This window comes from Neurospora tetrasperma, assembly GCF_000213175.1.
Source record: "Neurospora tetrasperma FGSC 2508 unplaced genomic scaffold NEUTE1scaffold_2, whole genome shotgun sequence".
NCBI classification, from domain to species: domain Eukaryota; kingdom Fungi; phylum Ascomycota; class Sordariomycetes; order Sordariales; family Sordariaceae; genus Neurospora; species Neurospora tetrasperma.
The window spans coordinates 5,400,862-5,418,573 of NW_009799100.1; the positions used below are offsets into that span (position 1 = coordinate 5,400,862).

The 17,712-nt window shown below is 52.8% G+C and overlaps 5 protein-coding genes across 5 annotated transcripts; 2 read left to right on the forward strand and 3 right to left on the reverse strand.

The window, feature by feature from the left end:
• Nucleotides 1–286: 286 nt before the first annotated feature.
• On the reverse strand, nt 287–1,721 carry NEUTE1DRAFT_80475 (uncharacterized protein; the record flags this gene model as incomplete). Its single annotated transcript, XM_009851830.1, has 2 exons — nt 287–767; nt 816–1,721. The coding sequence occupies 2 exons, from the start codon at nt 1,719–1,721 to the stop codon at nt 381–383; spliced, it is 1,293 nt and encodes a 430-aa protein (XP_009850132.1).
• A 1,059-nt stretch (nt 1,722–2,780) lies between these two features.
• Nucleotides 2,781–3,891, forward strand: NEUTE1DRAFT_80478 (uncharacterized protein; the record flags this gene model as incomplete). Its single annotated transcript, XM_009851831.1, has 2 exons — nt 2,781–3,261; nt 3,342–3,891. 2 exons carry the CDS (start codon nt 2,851–2,853, stop codon nt 3,756–3,758), a joined length of 828 nt encoding a protein of 275 aa, XP_009850133.1.
• A 180-nt stretch (nt 3,892–4,071) lies between these two features.
• Nucleotides 4,072–6,395, reverse strand: NEUTE1DRAFT_38488 (uncharacterized protein; the record flags this gene model as incomplete). The annotated part of the gene is made up of 6 exons (XM_009850450.1): nt 4,072–4,171; nt 4,256–4,409; nt 4,494–4,745; nt 4,809–5,985; nt 6,095–6,178; nt 6,237–6,395. The coding sequence occupies 6 exons, from the start codon at nt 6,393–6,395 to the stop codon at nt 4,072–4,074; spliced, it is 1,926 nt and encodes a 641-aa protein (XP_009848752.1).
• An 885-nt stretch (nt 6,396–7,280) lies between these two features.
• On the reverse strand, nt 7,281–11,233 carry NEUTE1DRAFT_121638 (uncharacterized protein; the record flags this gene model as incomplete). The annotated part of the gene is made up of 3 exons (XM_009851832.1): nt 7,281–9,562; nt 9,614–10,474; nt 10,530–11,233. 3 exons carry the CDS (start codon nt 10,871–10,873, stop codon nt 7,666–7,668), a joined length of 3,102 nt encoding a protein of 1,033 aa, XP_009850134.1.
• Nucleotides 11,234–16,634: 5,401 nt separating this feature from the next.
• Nucleotides 16,635–17,605, forward strand: NEUTE1DRAFT_116711 (uncharacterized protein; the record flags this gene model as incomplete). The annotated part of the gene is made up of 2 exons (XM_009851833.1): nt 16,635–16,961; nt 17,089–17,605. The coding sequence occupies 2 exons, from the start codon at nt 16,659–16,661 to the stop codon at nt 17,425–17,427; spliced, it is 642 nt and encodes a 213-aa protein (XP_009850135.1).
• Nucleotides 17,606–17,712: the final 107 nt, after the last annotated feature.

A 17,712-nucleotide genomic window follows, 5' to 3' on the forward strand; every position in this document is an offset into this window, starting at 1 on the left:
TTTTCTTTTACTTTTTTCAGGTCGTAACCAAATTGCGGATGATGATTGAGTTATTCTGTATGTAGTAGTTTGACATCATGAATGTAACCTTTTTTTTTCTTTCTTTTTTTTGCTTTTGGCATCAAATCTCGTTGTTCATACGTGAACCACCCGCCCGTTTTTGAAAATCCAAAAAGAGAAGATAATGGTTGAGGTTTCATCATCCGCTATAATATAACAGAGGAATCTGAATGTCTGACCAGCAAGTATGTCCAATTTCACATGCTCGTTTATGGTATGTTGGTTATGCAACTTGCCAGATTATATGCCACCATTAAAAATGTCTAATGTTCGCTTTTACAACTCATGCCAATCCATTATCCTCAATGTCTTCTTTCCGGCTAAACCATGATCCGCCTCAGCCCCTCGGTCCCTCCCAACACTTTCCTTCCTGTGACGGCACATCTCCCCTCTCCGCTCTCCCACTTGCCCTCGCGCTCCTTGGTCATGAACTTCTCCTGCCTGACATGGGTCCCGCTCATCCACTTGTGTATGCACGAAAAGCAGTAGACCACACCCGTCTGACACGCCGCCGGCGTCTGGATCTCGTCCTCGCAAATAGGGCACATATCAGATCTCTTAGGCGGTGGCACCGTGAAGATGGGCAACAGCGTCGAAGCCGCTATGGGCGCCGTCTCGGGCGTTGGTTCCTTGCTACTAGCCTCCTCCTCTGCCTCATCATCCTCATCCGCCTTCTCCTCCACCCCATCCTCCGACGTCCTCGTGATCTTGGGTTTAGGCTTATTCCTCGCCTGCGCCTCCACCAGCCCCGTCACCGTCGGCGGCGGCAGATCCAGACTTTCCGCCGCCTTGCGACTCAGCTGCTTGGCGAAATCCGAAGCGTACCACCACTCAAGGAACTTGAGCGCAAAAATACTCGTCGGCAGCACCAGCGACAGACCCCCCATCAGCCGTCGACTCATATTCCTCGGACTGAACATCGACCCTCCCCCTGATAATCTAGAGGTAGCGGCGGCCCCCGCTGCCTTTTCCAAAGCCTCAATCGCCTGATAATCCGCCCCGTTCATCCGTCGCACGCGCGTCCCAATCAGCCACAAAAACGGGTTATGGTACTTTGTGTTATCAAACAGATACCCCAAGTTAAACGCCAATATGGCAAAGTAATACGCCGCGTTCAAGCTCGGGTACACTTTTCTTAGAAACCAGCGGTAGTAGTACAAAAACCGCTCCTTCATCGGCGCCCCCTTTGCCGGCGGCCGCGTGTACTGCCCGCCCAACATGGCGCGCGGCGCATCGATTTCGTAGGCCTCGTCCAGTTTGCGTTTCAGGTAAGGGATCCCGACCATGACGGCCAGGTTCTTCCAGATGTCGACATCGGAGAGTTTGAGGGCGTCGCGGACGAGGTTTGGCGCCGAAGAAGCCGCGCGCGGGATCTCGGCGGCCAGCGCCTTTTCGCGCTTGAGGCCGTAAAAGTGCTCGGTGAAGCTGCCGCCGCGGGTTTTGAGGTAGTGGCGCTCGACGAGCAGGCCGGCGAGGGCGTACAGCTCGTCAAAGGAGTTGAGGATGCGGAGCAGGTGGCGGGGGTAGCGGTGGGTGAGCACGGTGAGGAGGTAGCGGAGGGTGGGCGGGAGAAGGGAGGCGAGTTGTTGTTCCGAGAGAAGCTCGAAGAGGGAGGGCTTGCCGTCGTCGAAGGTGCCGCGGAGGGCGGTGACGAATTCCATGGTTGTTGCGACGGTGCCCGGTTGGTTATTGTTACGGTCTGGTTATTATCGGGGGCGGGATGGGATGGGATGGGATGGGATAGGCTCCCGCCGGTTGAATGGGGGGAGGGAGGTGGATTAAGTTCGAGGTTCTCTTTCGGTATGTTCCAGTGTCGCGGCGCGCAATTACACGGAGTCGGTGTAACGCTTTGTTAGTATTATATCGCCGTCGTGGTTTCCATCGATGGATTTGTTGATGTCAACGGAAGTTCACGATATAATTGGGATGAATTGAAAGAAACGGGGCGAGATGGACCTGGACCTCGACCTCCTGGAAGTTCGAACAAGGGGGGACTCAGACCGGGCCAAGGAGTGGATGCCGCGACGCATCAAAAGTGGCACTTGGTAGCACTGTGAGTGGACAGCTGAAAGTCGGGCAGCGCAGTGGAGGCCTGTGGGTGCTCCCGTCGCTGTCTTGCTTGCTTGCTTTTGCTTGCCGCCGCCGCCATTTGGACCTTGCCAGGTAGCCGAGGCTGTCAGGTCATTCATGTACCCCAAGAAATGGGTTGCAACGGATACCCGCCAGTTTACCCCATTTGCCCATTCATCCCCAATCATCCCCCCCTGTACCTGTGATGTGTAGTGTAGTCAACGGCAGGCAGGCATGGATACCCCCCTCTTTTGCTTTGGTTCGATTTCGTCGAGTTGTCATCCGTTGTCGGGTGTTGTTTCCATCCCGCTCTTTTACACATACCTACTACTTGTACCGCCGGTAACACTACATTGATAAATTACCTACTACTTCCCTGTTTTGACTTATTGCCGGTTGTGTGTGTGTGGTACTACTTATTACTAACACCGACCGAGGAGACAACTACCTCTACCTACATACACTACGAGACTACCTCTACTAACGGAAATCTACAACCGCCCTTCCCTGCCGCGCATCCATTACGGACGGCACAGTGAAACACCGGACCTGCAAGCCACAATCTTATCATTCATCGCCTTATTATTTCCCTTCTCTTCCCGTCTTATCGTCTCTCGGTCGCGGAGATAAAAAATGACCATCCGTACTTATCATCGCCCAGTAAAGACATCTGAAGTCGTTGTTGTTTCGCTAGCATCCCAAGAGGAGCAAGAAAATACTATGACCGGTGGTCAAGAAGGAAGAAAGGGGTCGGCATCACCGCCACCACCACCACCAGCAACACCACCAAAGAGCGGTGGTGGTGGTCAACATCAACATCAACATCATCATCTGCATCATCTACACCATCTACACCAACAATATCAGCAATTTCAGCAACCGGCACTACTACCACCATATCCACAAAGTCAACATTCACAAAGTCGTCACCCGCAGCAGCAGCAGCAGCAGCCTCCAAGAAGTGCAGCACCACCAGCACCAACACCCGCACCAGTACCAGCACCCGCACCAGCACAACCACCAAGCAGTACCGTCGACCCAAGTCTATTGCCATACACGGGCGAGCAACGAATACTCGAATTGCACCGACGAGAACACGAGAAAGCTTCTAGCGGTGATATCAGCGATCATGTGCGTCCTTCACTCATTACTCTTCACTTACTACCTTTTCTTTCCATAGTTCCTTACCATATAAAACTAACAACCCCCAGGACTACACAACCCCCCTCCTCCCCCACCTAAAACTCATCTCCGCCGACTCCTCCCTCCCCCACCCCAAGTCTTACTTCCGCTACACCGTCCAACCCTCCCACTGCAACCGCAACGGCACCCTCCACGGCGGCTGCATCGCCACTCTCTTCGACTACTGCACCAGCATGCCGCTAGCGCTCGTCTCCCGCCCCGGGTTCTGGTACTCTCTGGGCGTCAGTCGGTCTTTAAACACAACGTACTTGCGACCTGTCCCCGTGGGCACCGAAGTGTTTATCGAGTGCGAGGTGGTGGCGCTCGGTAAACGGATGGCGAGTATTAGTGGCAAGATGAGGAGGGCGGTGGATGGCGCGCTGGTGGCTACTTGTGAGCATGGCAAGGTGAATACGGATGGGTCGGAGGGGGGGAGTAAGCTTTGATTTTGTTTTGCGTTGCTTTGGTGTCGGGGGTGGAAACTGGGGAGATTCTTTCTTCTGGGAAGAGAGTAGGAAGGATATGTGTTAGATGGTGTAAGTAGATATTTGCTGGCAAATATAATGGTAGTTACAAACGATATGAAAAAAAATGCAAGGCAAGGTGTGTATGTGTGTATGTATCTGTGTGTTATTATGGTCCCGTTTCCATAAAGCTTACTTGGTGCCATGCTATGTTTAAGCCTCGATTTGTTAGCCATCCACGATTCAAAACAATACTCAAAGAAGACATACAAAGTGACAACAACTGCTACGGCCCCTACTGACCGCCGCCATGACCGCCCCGCGGCCGCACAGCCTCCAGATCCGATATCTTCCAAAACGCCGTAGGCCCACAAGGCCCATGAGGGTTATAATCCCTACAAAAATCAAGAACACATGGTTAACAACATCCAAAGACGAAGAGGGGACATGACATGACATGACATGACATGATAACCTACTTGTCAAACCAATTCCCAACCACTCCACGAGCAGACTTGACACCTCCAATCTGGATCCCCTCGCTCCGCCATCTCTCCTCGCCATCATACAGCGAAGATGTCGTCCACCGGACCTCGCCCTCGGGCGTCATTTGCACGACTCCTACGACTTGCCCTTGTCAATATGCCATTTTTAAAAGAAAGTATCCGGATGGTCGTTTGAAGGGGGGTTAGTTAGTTATGAAAGTTATGAACTCACCTCTCAGCCCCCACGTGAGGCGCGCCTCTCCAGGAGACCCATCGAATGACCGAGCGTACCCCCTCCAGTGTACAATGGGCCATATCTTCCCCTTGATCTCCGTTCCTGGCTCGGGGTAGACGATTCTGTTGACGTGGATCTTCATCATGAGCAACTTGGTTGCTTCGCCCACGTCCAGGGGCGGCCTCGGCACGCTCTCGGGGCACGGCATATTATCGTCGGGGAAGTTGAACGAGAAGAAGTCGGTGTAGTCTTTTTTTTTTCACAATATGTTAGCAAGTTTCATCCCCATACTCTCGATCAAGAGAGACTCACCCAAAAAACAAACCACCCTCAACCAAACTCCCGAAACCCCATACGGATCCTCCATCTCCAACTTCATATCCCTATTCTCCTCCTTCTCCTCCTCTCCTGCAAAATCCCCATCACTATTATCCCCATCCTCTTCCTCCTCCCCCTCCATATCATCCACCGCCCCATCATTCGCCACATCCGAATCCCAATCCTCATGCTGCGTATTCGTATTATTCCCCCACAAGAACCAACCCGCATAACCACTCCCCACCCCCATCGGACCACCACCACCACCAGCCTGTCCCTGTCCCTGTCCCTGCTGTCCCTGCCCGTCCCCGTCTGTTGTCGTCGTCGAACTGCTGTTGTTCCCGTTATCCCCCGCCCTCGGCAACCTACACAGACTCCCCTCCCAACATCCCGCAAACGGCGTGTTCCACACATTCCCCACCATCGGGATCCTATCCAGCTCCTTCAGCTTGATATTTGTCCTCAGCACCAACAGAATCGCCTCCACCTTTTCCCAATCCACCTTACCACTCCCGTCCGCGCGGAACGGTCCCCACTTGCTTCGCGTCGTGTACTCACGCAAATCATACACCTTGCTAACGGCGTAGGGATACAGTCTAGGCACAAGCGAGGTGCGTCCGAAGAAGGCCGACCTTAGCTGACCGTCGCGGGTAGGCAGCGGCGGGCTGGGCGGGGTGGCGTGCGCGTTGGTGCCTGGCGTAGGAGGAGGGTACGGGTTCATGTTCAACGAGGACGAGAGCGCAGGGTTGTTGGGCAGCGTCAGGGTGGCGGGGGCTTGCACGCCGACGCCAAAGTGGCAGTGCATCTTGGCGGATTGTTGTTGGTATTCGATGTAGACGGGGATGCGGACGTAGCGCGAGCGCTCGAGGTCGATGATGGTGCGCATGGGGATGGGGAGGTAGTCGAAGCAGTGGGCGCGCTCGTAGAGCTGGGAGCCCTGGAGGAAAGCGTTGCGGACGGATTCTTTGGAAAAGAGGTTGGAGAGGATAGCGGCGTTTCGCGAGGGGGAGTAGGAGGAGGAGATTGGTTGTTGGGGGGTGTTGTGCTGCTCGCCGCTGCGGGCTGCTGACAGGGAAGAAGATGGGGGAATGGCTTTGAGAAGGTTGGTGACGGCGTGGTAGACAAAGGTCATTTTGGGCATGTGTATGTTGGGACATGAGACTTCAAAGTTCTGGATGGGATGAGTGAGCTGTTAGCCAGCTGGCAACGCGAATCATCATGGAACGAAGTGATGATGGAACCCTTCACAGCACGAGTGTATCGTCGTTGTGAGAGCTTACCTCATACTCCCGTCCACACAGTCTGCGCAACTTGGCCAGATCATTGAGGCTCTGCTCCCAGTCCACATCTTCTGGTGGTTCGTCCTGTGTAGTGTCAGTCAGCATCATATCTGAGGAGAGAGCGGAGAAGTCGGCAACACACCAAGTGCCGATAATAGATGTCACGATGTAGAACTGCATTTCCTTTGACATGTTCTGTTAACCGTCGGCAGATGCTTCGGATACTGGGTAAATCGTCGGGCGCCACATAGCCAAAGATGTTGTTGATGATCTCCGAGGGAAGCTGAGTGAGGAGCACCATGTTGACTTGCGTTGCTTGTTTCACTTCAAGTGGCTGATCCTAGTCGACGTCGGAAAGGGGTAGTATTTTTGACAAGAACTAGTTGTGAGATGTCAAGACGGGAGCGAGTTTAGGAGCCAAGTGGGCAGGCCTGTGAGGATATCTAGAGGTAGCGAGGTCGGCGGAAGACGAGGAACAAAGGAGTCAACGAAGAACGCAATTTGAGGTTAGTCAAGTCACCGTAAGATATAACAAGTGTCAAGATGCTGGCATGAGATACGTTGATGATGCTGGCACCAGCATCGATGAGATGTTAGGCGAGGAGGAGAGCTTGTTTGGCAATCCCTTGGCCGAGATTCCCGGCAACGTGATCGAACGATTTGGAACAAAAGATGATGTTCTGATATTGAACTTTTTATGAGAAGAGGAATCCGTGGGAGTCGTTGATCACTGTGAGGTGATAATTACCAAGGCAAGTGTACCTTGGGTAGACACTTTCACAGGTGGGCTTCACTTGCTTTGGATGATGGGCAGAGTCCACGGGTTGCCTGGGAGAAAGTAGGAACAGACGATCGATCGTAAATGCACGTGAGGCATGCATGTAGGTGCGTTCTGCAGACCGCAATGCAAAGACGGTCCGAGCTGTGTTCATGTCGGGTGTTGTAATGACCGAAGGTGACAGGCAACAGACGGTAGAATGAAGCAGCTTTACAGAAAACGCATCAGGTCAAAAGTCCAAAAGATAGACTGAGGAGGGGTTTCCCCAACAGACTTTCCGGATGGGTTATCAATGTTACCCCTCGGGAATCGAATCAGAGGGGATGGAATGATCGAATCACTCATTGTACCACGCAAACGCTTTACAGTGCCGCAAACCGGAGATAATGCTTGTAAAGCCGAGGGACAAGGGCAAGTGAGGAGGTGCTTTGTTATATAATCAGGCCAGAAACGCAGCGCTAGCCACCCATTTGCGAGAAGGAGAAAATAACATCGAGAAAACGAAAACCACAAAACATACAACTGGGGGTATACATGAAATGAAGTATGTGTGGTGAAAGAATCACAACTCGGAACCACCACAAACGCAACAACTGTCCTCTCGTAGGTATACAGCTCAGTCCCCTTCATGTACCGCCATGCCATCATCTCCGCTCGTCATACCTTCAACATCGACATTGTTTCCCCTTATACATCATAATCGCCTTCCACCGCCGAAACTACGCCCTTCGCCAACACTATTAGATGCGGACCGTATAACCCAAGCCATGAGAGCCGCAAGAACTACCTACAATCAAGGTACAGTCGCCCCAGCATTCAAGAGAATGCAGTTATTTAACAGCGTTGCACCCTCATGAAGCAACTCCCACCTCGTCACTCGGAATGTGTCCTTCAACACCACCAACAGCGCCGTATTCTGGTTGATGCCCCTCATCGATTTGAGATCCTCCGGCGACTGAATGCTGCCATATTTGATCAGGTACTCGCGCATCTGCCGGACGGCATCCTGGTGGCTAGCCGGCATGGGAAGCCCGGGACAGGCACCCTCCAGAGCATAGCCGTAGCACCACACCACGAGAGCGGCAAAGTACAAGACCCAGGGTCGGTTGAGGAGGACGTCGTCGCGGGCCGAGTATTCTTCGTCCATATGGCTGCTGTAGCCGTTGGATTGGGGAGAGCCGGAGCCGGTTGGGAGCAAAACGGATTGCAAGAATTGCAGGGCGTAGAACGTTGCGTCGCGGGCTTTGGCCGAGGGAGCCCACTGGTCTTTCATGCGACGTGTAGCGCTGCTGAGATCTTGCGCGCCAATTGCTCGGCCCAACAGGCGCTTGGCTCGGGCAAAGATCTGGCAGTCTACAATGTCGATGTGCATGGCCATGTGCGCCAAGTGGTGCAAGACAACACGACTCTCAAATACCACGTCGGTCTCGTTGCCCCTGACTCCAAAGAAATAAGGGTCAGCCATGTCGCCTCGCTTTTCCTCCAAAGCCCGGTCGAATTCCTTCTTCCAGGAATCGAACGCGCGGGTAAGCGTGGTCCGCCACTTGTCGCGACCTCCAAGAGCCGTGGTAGCCCCAAGGGAATTAACTTGGAGGTCTCTCTGGTTCATGTGCCAGCTGACGCTCAGCAGACCCGCCATCAGAATGGTGCGACCGAATGAGTTGGTTTGCACCGTCTGGCCGTTCAACGTCCGCTTGAGCCCATCAAGAAACCCAATCGGCTTGCCCTGTGACATGAGCTCCGCCTCAATCTTTCCCACCTCTGCGCTACTCTTTGCCTTCCAAAGCTTGTCGTCACACGGTAGTGGTAGGCGCATCTCATGGGCCACCATGACGGTCGAATGGCCAAACATGGTGGCGTGAATCGAGTCAATTACAAAGGCTGCAAATGCTGCACGACGAGTCGCTTCATTGGTAATCCAATGATTCCACCACTCGTCTGGCGTGTGAGCCATGCCCGACGTTGACGAATGTCTCGAACCATTGGTTTTATCATCCCTCGGGTTCGGGGGAGAATCCAAAGCCGACTTGCCGATCAAGGCCCTGCCACGACGCATCAACGTGATAGTCGTTGCGTGGTGAATATGGGCTCTTTCGTGCAATTCTCTTGTCGAGTACATCTTCTCATACAGCTCGAGAAGCAGGAGCGTCTGGAACACCCAAAGCTTGGCTGGTGGCCGGCAGTTGGGGTCCTGAAACATCTCCCATCGAAGATGCCAGGCTAAGAAGTTGGACAGCTCGGCACCCGCCTTGGTGACTTTCTGACCGTACGCCTTGTCCAGGCATGCGGCGCCAATGGTCATCATAGCGATCAGGAGCAAGTTTGGGGTTTTGTCGGGAGAAAAGGTAGGCTTATGAAGGATGGGAATCTGATCGCTGAAATGGAGCCAGTAAGACACAATGTAGGCTTGCATCATCTTCCGGCTCAACATGTGGTTTTCGTTGTTGCGGTCGCCCTCGAGAATGTTGTCGCGCTGCCTCTCAATCGGCGTATGGCCGTTTTCGTGGAACCGTTCCTTGATAAGTTCGAAAATCTCGGCGCTCTTCGGATCGGAAATTACTGATTCGGGGAGGTTTTGGTCCAGAAGGTTCTCAACGGACATGATCTGTTGAGGCGCCATTTGTGGGAAGTAGCCCATCTGACTAGGATCATTGTAGAACGGATACTGGTTGGTAGAGAACTCCCCATAACTGACTTCAAGTTAGCAGGGCGAACGGGGAATGGTTTTCGGTGATACTTACTTTAGCCCCTGAACAGGAACTACGGTGGGTGATCCTTCACCATGGGTGTTGAACAGGTAGGCCATAAAATCTTCAGGCATTCCAACATATGGTGACTTGTTGAGGATGCTGTCAGTGCCAAAGACTGGCATTGTCTGCTGCATACTCATCTGATCCAGCCGCACAATCTCCCCAGTATCTTGCGGGTGGTGATCAAAAGACTCTGCAGTCGTCAAGGGCACATAGGCTTGCTGTTGGGCTTCCCTACTTACAACGGCTGCGGGAGACGTCGTAGCGAAATCTGATGGAGGTAAACTAAAAGGAGGAAAATTCTGCGGTGTCACATATGGGACCGCAGACTGCGATGTGTTCACAGAATGACCATGGTACCCCGGCTGCGTTGAAACAGGAGACAGCACCCCATAAGGGCCAACATTTGTCTGCACTGACGGCCGTTGAGGTCCAGTTGGCGAATGTTGAAGGGATCTTTGTCCTGTTATGTGCTGATAGTGAGCATCATGCTGCATGTAGTCGATGCCATTGGAGTAGCCGTTTGTGGGTGCGCTGGCAGTCATGGGCGTATATGGGCTTCCCATGGCATCCTTGGGTGAGTTGAACTGCATGGAAAGGGTCCTGCCTTTACCATTACCCAGACGGTTCGTTTCTGGAGATGCAGAGCCCTGGGCCATAAAAGGGGGGCGGCCATCTGTTGTCGGGGAGGCCAGGGACATCAAGGAGTCTTTTCTGCTCAGTGCTGATCCTTTGGCTGTGTGGCGTTCCTTATGACGGTTGCAAAGGTCCAGCCTCACGAATGTCCGTTGACAATCACCAATTCCGCACTTGTATACCTGTTTGGGATTGTGGTTCAACTGATGCCGGTAACTATCAAAGAGAAGATTAGCATGAAGAATGTGCGTATAAACAAGGCTTCACATACAGATGCTCTGCCCTGGAGTAGCTCTTCCCGCAACCCTGCTCGGGGCACTCAAACTTCTTGTCCAGACCCTTGCGGCTTCTGCGTCGTTTCCTTGCGGGCCCTTCCTCATTGGACGAGTGGGCATCATTCCCATTTCCATCACCGTCTTCCATATCCTCTAGGTCGAGCCCTTCGACATCTTTGTCATCAGATCGACTACGACGACGGCCCCGCTCTTGTTCATCTTCCTGCTTGATATTATGAGGAGGCGTGGGCTCCTGATACTGAGGCATGGCTCCGTCTGGGAGACAGTCTGAATGAGGAGGTTTGATATCGGAAGACTGTGATGGGAGCACCGAAGTCATGATGGCCTGGTTTGTGAATGGGGACTCCGGCCTCGGTAGGGTCACGTCGCACTTGGTGTCGGTCAAGGTGACACGCGCCGGGATAGGAGGGGCTAGAGGATGGAGGGCTGGCGCAACGGCGGTCGAACTGCCTGGCCCACGAACAAGAACAAATCAGGGTCGCCTGTCTTGGAGGGGGGTGGTACACGATCCAGATGAACAGCAAGTGTGCCCGGTGATGGTTTTTGTTCCGGCAAAGAACCGAAGTGTGTAACAGAAGTCAGGAGCAGAACACGGGGAGACAAATTGAAGGCCCGATCCTGGCCACTGCGCGCCCACGGGGGCTTGGTGGTGTTGGGACAAGATGTCTTCCTCGCCGAGACAAGCTGGTCTGAGGCTCAGGATATCATGACTGGTAGGTATGGTTTCGGGTCAGAAGTCGGTGGTGGAAGACAAAGGGTCCGTCGGCATCAGACTGGCCAAGCCGCCCCGCACTAGGAGAAGCTTTTGGGGAAGTAAGAGCGGGGACTGTGAAGTTCGTAGCGTGGCGGATAGCCTGGAGAAGGCGATTGTTTGTTGTTTCTCGTCAAGACTTGTTAGGGGGAGAAATACCCGGCGACCTAGACGACCTACTAGAACTAGAGTGGGAATGATCAGTAACTAGCTCGCTGGGAACGGATCCATGGCGATGGACGCCAGCTTGGGCGCATTAGGAAAAGGCGCCTGAAGGCCGGAAGGGACCAGGATTCGAATGAGAGTCGGGAAAGCGACCGGGGGTGGACAAAACGGGAGGGGTAGTCAGCAGCCAGCAGAGTAATATTTGCTAGAGGCTGGATTATGTACTTTGGGAGGCGTCGTTCAAGCGAACGGGACACGGCTCCTTGGGAACACTGTTTGTCCGGTCCATCCAACAAGAACCGGCCCAGCCTTTTTGCCAGTGTCCACTCACAGGTCCCTTTGCCTCATTGGTGCTGATGCTCGTTGTAAGACCTACACTAGAACTGCACGCAAGCAGCCCAGCCAGGAGCTCACTTGATTGAGGCAACTTGAAGCCAGTCGGCGCACCCAGCGCTTGGGTGGGGTTCAAGGTCACAGCAGACGAACAGGGGATCAGAGGAGGGAACTGAAGGACGATGGGATGAGCAGGGGTTTGGAAGGGAGGTACGGTCGGGTGTGTGTGTAGTTGAGGGTTCACCAAGCCCAAGTAGGGACCTCTGGAACATGGGGAGACTGAATAGCTTCAGAAAAGAAGACAGGGTATCCATCGATAGGCTGTGTCTTGAAGAGAGCGGAAAGGATGGAAGACTGAAAAGACAAGACATGAAGACAAGCACATTGTTGGAAAGCCACCTTGTACGACCCAAGAACGGCAGTGAAAAGTGACAGATTATAAGCGCCAGCCAGTGCCAGCATGAAGGATCACGCAGAGTTCCTTGTCCCGAATAATTGTCTGATGAAAAGTAGTAGACTCTTCAAACTTCAGTTGTAACACAATGACGTGCCAAAGGGAGAAAGGCAAAGAGTTCGGCATGTCAGGTGGCCTGTGTCTCGTCAAGAATGCGCTGGCACTGCTCTGAGTGGTGACATGCCCGGGGTTACCCATGATATCCACGAGACCACCTAATATGAGGCCTTCTCGAACGCTTGTTGATGAGATGAGACTGCAGACTGCCGACGCCGGAGGGATCTGAATGCTGGGATAGGTGGGGCAGGGAAACATGGTCGTCTATATCATGATAATTGATGGAGATATAACATACCTACTTTGTGTGAAAACGTCTATAGTCGTTTGAGTTTGATGGAGTTGATCAACATGTACCGACACAAACGACTGACACTGATGTTTGAAGGAAGGAGTCCAGCCGGAATCGGGATTGGAAGCGGACTCGGAAGACGGAAGTCAGGACGGCAGTCGGGATGGACGCAAGGTAAGCAACGGGACCTCAACCTTCCAGATGGTTAAATTGTCGAACCGAATAAGCCGGGTGGGGAAACACCGGGGTAGGTAGGTAGGTAGGTAGTTTGACTGATCACTCAGTTTTTCCTTGGTGGTTTTGTCGTAACCGTGATCGAGGATGTAGATTGTAGCACAGCAAGGTACTGTAGGCAGCCGAGGGCTGAACAGACTAGTAGTCCCGTCGTAACGAAGGATCGTGTGTAATCCGTGTGAAATATTGCCGCTGTCAATCAGGCGGAGGAAGTGTCCTTGCTTTGTCTTCTTTCGTCTGCCGGCGCGGGTTGAACGTGGGTAGGTTCCTGTTGACCCAAGGGGAGAATGTCTGGGGAAGTGCAGTGCGCGGGACTGGAGGGAGGAGACTGGAAGACTGGAGTTCCTCCGTGTGGGGGTCGGGTCTCTCTGGGAACTTATGGAGAAAGGGAATCCAACTCAACACCCATCACCTAGCGCCAGGCAGTGAGGGGAGAGGATGGGGGAGTGCCTAGGTGCCTCCCTCCCGTCTAGCCCGGGCCAGGCAGAGAGCCATGGACGGGCCAGACGGGGGGTATGTAGCACGCGAGTCCACCACCTACGCTAAGAGGGGCCGTTCTTGGTCCGACCCTAGCGTGCGATTGGGGTGCAACGGCCCCACCTTCCGGGGTCGGTCCCCTCGGGTTACATACCTGGAGTGTATCGTATCGTTTTCCAGAATTACATTACCTTTACTACCTACCAAGTATATCCGCCGACCTTGTCTTTTATAGTCAACCGACGTCACGCCACTGTACTATCTGGATGGACTAGATTAAAGGTGACATTCTGCATTGAACGAAAGACGGGCCATGTGAAAATGACGAGGTGCCATTTGTGCCTGAAGCTATCGTGTGTTCTCGGCGGAATTGACGTGCCAACACGGCCGGCCGGCCTCCACTTCCCACGCGAAGGGAACCTGCAAGCTTACAGCCGGGCATATCGTGACGATCCCTATGGGTCTCAGGGGCATCATATGTATGCTTCTGTAGCATCTTTGCCGTACGAGATCTGGAAAAGGATTGACCTACATAATATCCACTCATGCTGACAACAGGAGACCGGCCCGACATACTATGTAAAACCGAGAATGCCAGGCTGTGTGTGCCTGTCCTGGTGGGAATGATGGTGACTTGCTGATGTGTCTATTTGGAGTTTTCCATTGACTTGACTTTGTTCAGTTGGATCGGTAATTTACCCAAGAGTCCACGACGTCTCTTTGCAGTCGCGACCTCGCTTCCGTTGACGCATCCAAACGATGGGAAAAAATTGTGACGAGTTGTTTCTCGCTTAGGTAACAACACCACAGGTCCAGACTCGCCAGGCTATACATAAATCTTGGAATATACCTCAAGCCTACTTCTAGTTTATACATGGTAGTCCATCAATGTGATGACAGTGGCCTAACGCAGCACTTTGAGTAGTGTATCCTGTCAAAGTGGTGAAAGTTACAAAGAAAGGCCGTCAGTGAACATTCAGTGAGATGCTCGCCGAGTAAGGGTACCCTGCTGATATTGAGGAGTCTAGGTGGGGACTCCAAATGCCTATTATTTGATTGGTCATCTTTTCATGAGCCCTGTCCATTTATTTCACCATCACTCACAATATCACCCGAGCCTGTTATTAAAACTATGATGTTGACCTGACAAATCCACGGTACACTAGTATACTGGGTATACTTACTTCAAGCCCGATTGCCGTCTTCGAAATTCTGATGTTTTTCTGGTAGGTAGAGGTATCTTGAATTGTACGGACGGAAGAAGTGTCATGCTCACTGTGATTGGAACCCGACTTATCGATCCTTGGCTGCTTCAATTGCGCGTTCTGCAGCAGCATATCATGTATGGTAGTCTGCAGTCTCAGTCATCTTCACAATCATCAAGATATTCTGGTCCGGCACGCCAAACAATCAAGAACAATAGAGGGTCTCATTAAACAGACAGTTCCCAATTGATACCGCTGTCAGAACAACACAAGTCAATAATTCGCAGCCTGACCGTGACGGACGACGCCCTGATATCAAATTAACTAACCATCACATTGTACCTATGCGCCACCATTGTCGACGCCTTGTAACATACATATACCCGCGGAGCGACCCCCAACCCGAACGGACGGGTGAACCCCGAACCTGTTTCTCTGATTCTAGGCGAACAGTTCGAGAAGCCTTACACGAATAAATGATGAGACAGGAACGTGGGATGCCCTGGATCTTCCCCGCAATCATTCTTCAACTCAACAGAAGGAAGGGCGGGGCCATGTAGGGAGCTCGAAGGGGACAGGCATGAACACACCTCAAGGGCCAGAGACAAGGCCTGCCTCCAGAAATGTCGCGGCACAGCATTACCATCTCTTAAAAGCGCCACTTTCGTCTCTCCCAATTGCAGCCAACTATTATGCATGTCGACGGAAAAGGGATAAGGAGCTGAGCGATATAAAATTGTCGTACCAGTAATGTGCTTATGCCAAACCGAACTTTGAGCCATCAAACTGAAGTGGAACTGAGCTGTATCGACTCGACAAATGCCTACATACATACGTACCTAGGACATCCTGCTAGACGTCGTTCTGAAAGCTCTTTCTTATGGAACCTCAGCCCTGTCAAGCTCGCCAGGTCCACGAGCTACCCTGGCCATGATTTTTCTGCACCTGGGATGAACCATGGACAACTGTTTATACCGCCAGGCTTGATGATTACATAGGAGACTCCAAAAATCCACACTTGGTCTCGATTTGACTATCTGTTGAGGTGACGCCCGAGAGTTACCAGATTCAGTCCAGCAGCGGTCGTGGTGATCCCGCTTCAGGTTATATATGATTACCTCTAGAGTTATACTCGATTCAAACGGCATACCCAAAACCGCATTTCACAGTTTTTGAGATTTTTTATTTCCACTGCGGGAATCTGATTTCTGCCAGACGCAATGCAATAGTAAAAGAGCAGGCTCGGCAGGGGCAGCATGTGTCTTTCGTCTGAATCTTGGAATCCACTTTTAAATGGCTGGCTGGACTTGCGCGTTCGCGTTCGTGGCAGGCGTTTGGTACCTCTTAACACTTTAAACGGGCGGGGCCCATAGAAGTTCAGATCATTCCTCCATTTGTGAGGGGAAAGTGTGGCACTGTACTCAAATATTGACCATTCAGATGGGCCGATAATGTGCCCAGCCACACGCTATCGTCAAGTAGGCAGTGTATGTACAAGGAGAGGAGAGTCAAGTGTCGTCAGAGCTTTCCAGGGATCATCCGGCTCACCAGCAACCCGGTGGATGGCCCTTTTTCTTTTGCAGGACACATGCACTGCACGGCAGCTTGCTTGCTTGCGGCATTGCAGCCTGGACTGGGACGAATCAATCAATGTCAATCACGCCTTGCCCTGACTGCCTTGACTGCCTTGACTGCCCTGACTGCCCTGACAGTAGCCCTGGGGGCGTGTGCCGGCCGGAGCCCAGGTTTCCTTACTTTTGCAATCTCTTCCCAACCTGACCTACGATTGCCCATCCCAAGATCCCAGCCCACCCGTCTTTCCCGTCTCCAGTCCTCCTTCCCCTCTCACCCGACAGGCACACTCCAATGCCACTTTGGGTCACCGCAACACCACCACGACGACTGCCTCAGAGCCGCCCACCACCACCACTTTGGACCTTACGATGTGATCCAAAAGCCACTACGAATCGTACACACCATACTACTACCCAACCCGAAGCTCTCCTCTGCTCGAGACCATAACCATCCACCGTTCCGATTTGAAGTCTACGCGGCAACCAGACGCTCCTCCAACCGATTCAGTCCACTCACTCTTCGATCCGTTTCTCGTCCCGTAACAAAACCCTGTAGTACGCCATGGCACCACCAAGGAAGAACCAAAACCACGACGACAAGCCAGACACTCCCCACGAGGGAGGAGGCGGAGGAGCAGGAGCAGGAGGAGGAGGAACAGGAAAGAAGAATGGCCATACCGGAGGCACCAAGATGCGACGAGGCGCAAGTTCCACGGGCTCGAGCCTGCGTGAGGTGACCAACGCCGCCGCCGTTCTTGCCGCCGGTCCTACTTCGCATCCGCATCCTACGACGACGACGACAATAACGACGACAACAACATCAACGACAACAACAACACAATCGGAGACAAGCAACTCAGGAGGTGTACGTTGACTTTTCCTTCCCAATCCCTCAATGTCCCAATGGCAATTAACTCCTCCAAACCGCAATTGACTTCCCCACCCCACCCTCCCATTGACCGTCCGCAAGCTAACCCATCTCTTTCCCAAAGCTCCAATGGCCCGCCTTCGAGCGCGAAGTCCTCCACGCCTACCGCCGAGCCTACCGCCTCCAGACCCCCACCGCCTACGCCAACCCCGTCCACCAATGGGTCCTCACCCAACCAGGCAGCGTCGGGCTCTACTCGCCCACGATTGCGCGACGCAGGGAGTACCGAAGACAAAGCAAGGACCAGTTGACCAGCACGGTGCGCAAGCACTTTAATGGGCTGGGCGTCCAGGAGAACGATATCATTGTTGATTTTTTGCACAAGATCCGCACTTCGCAGGGGGTGCCGAAAAGAAAGGTGGTTAAGCCGCGGGAGTACATTACGTTGCCGGTGGAGGAATGAACGAATGAATTGAATGGATGGATGGATGAATTGAGGGAGAGACATGGTGCGTGAAGGGAAGGTCTGATGGGACTTACCAGGGGAGGGAGATACGGAAGCAACATAGCTAGCTAGCTAGGTAGGTAGGTAGGTATCTATCGGTTGCGCGGTGCTGTGAAAAGTCGTCAATATTCTACATCTTTTTTTTTTTTCTTTGTGGTTATTGACGTTGCTTGCTCGGCTCCCCAGTTTGGCGACCCCATCTATAGGTCATATACGTTATTCTACACTACTCATGACAGACAG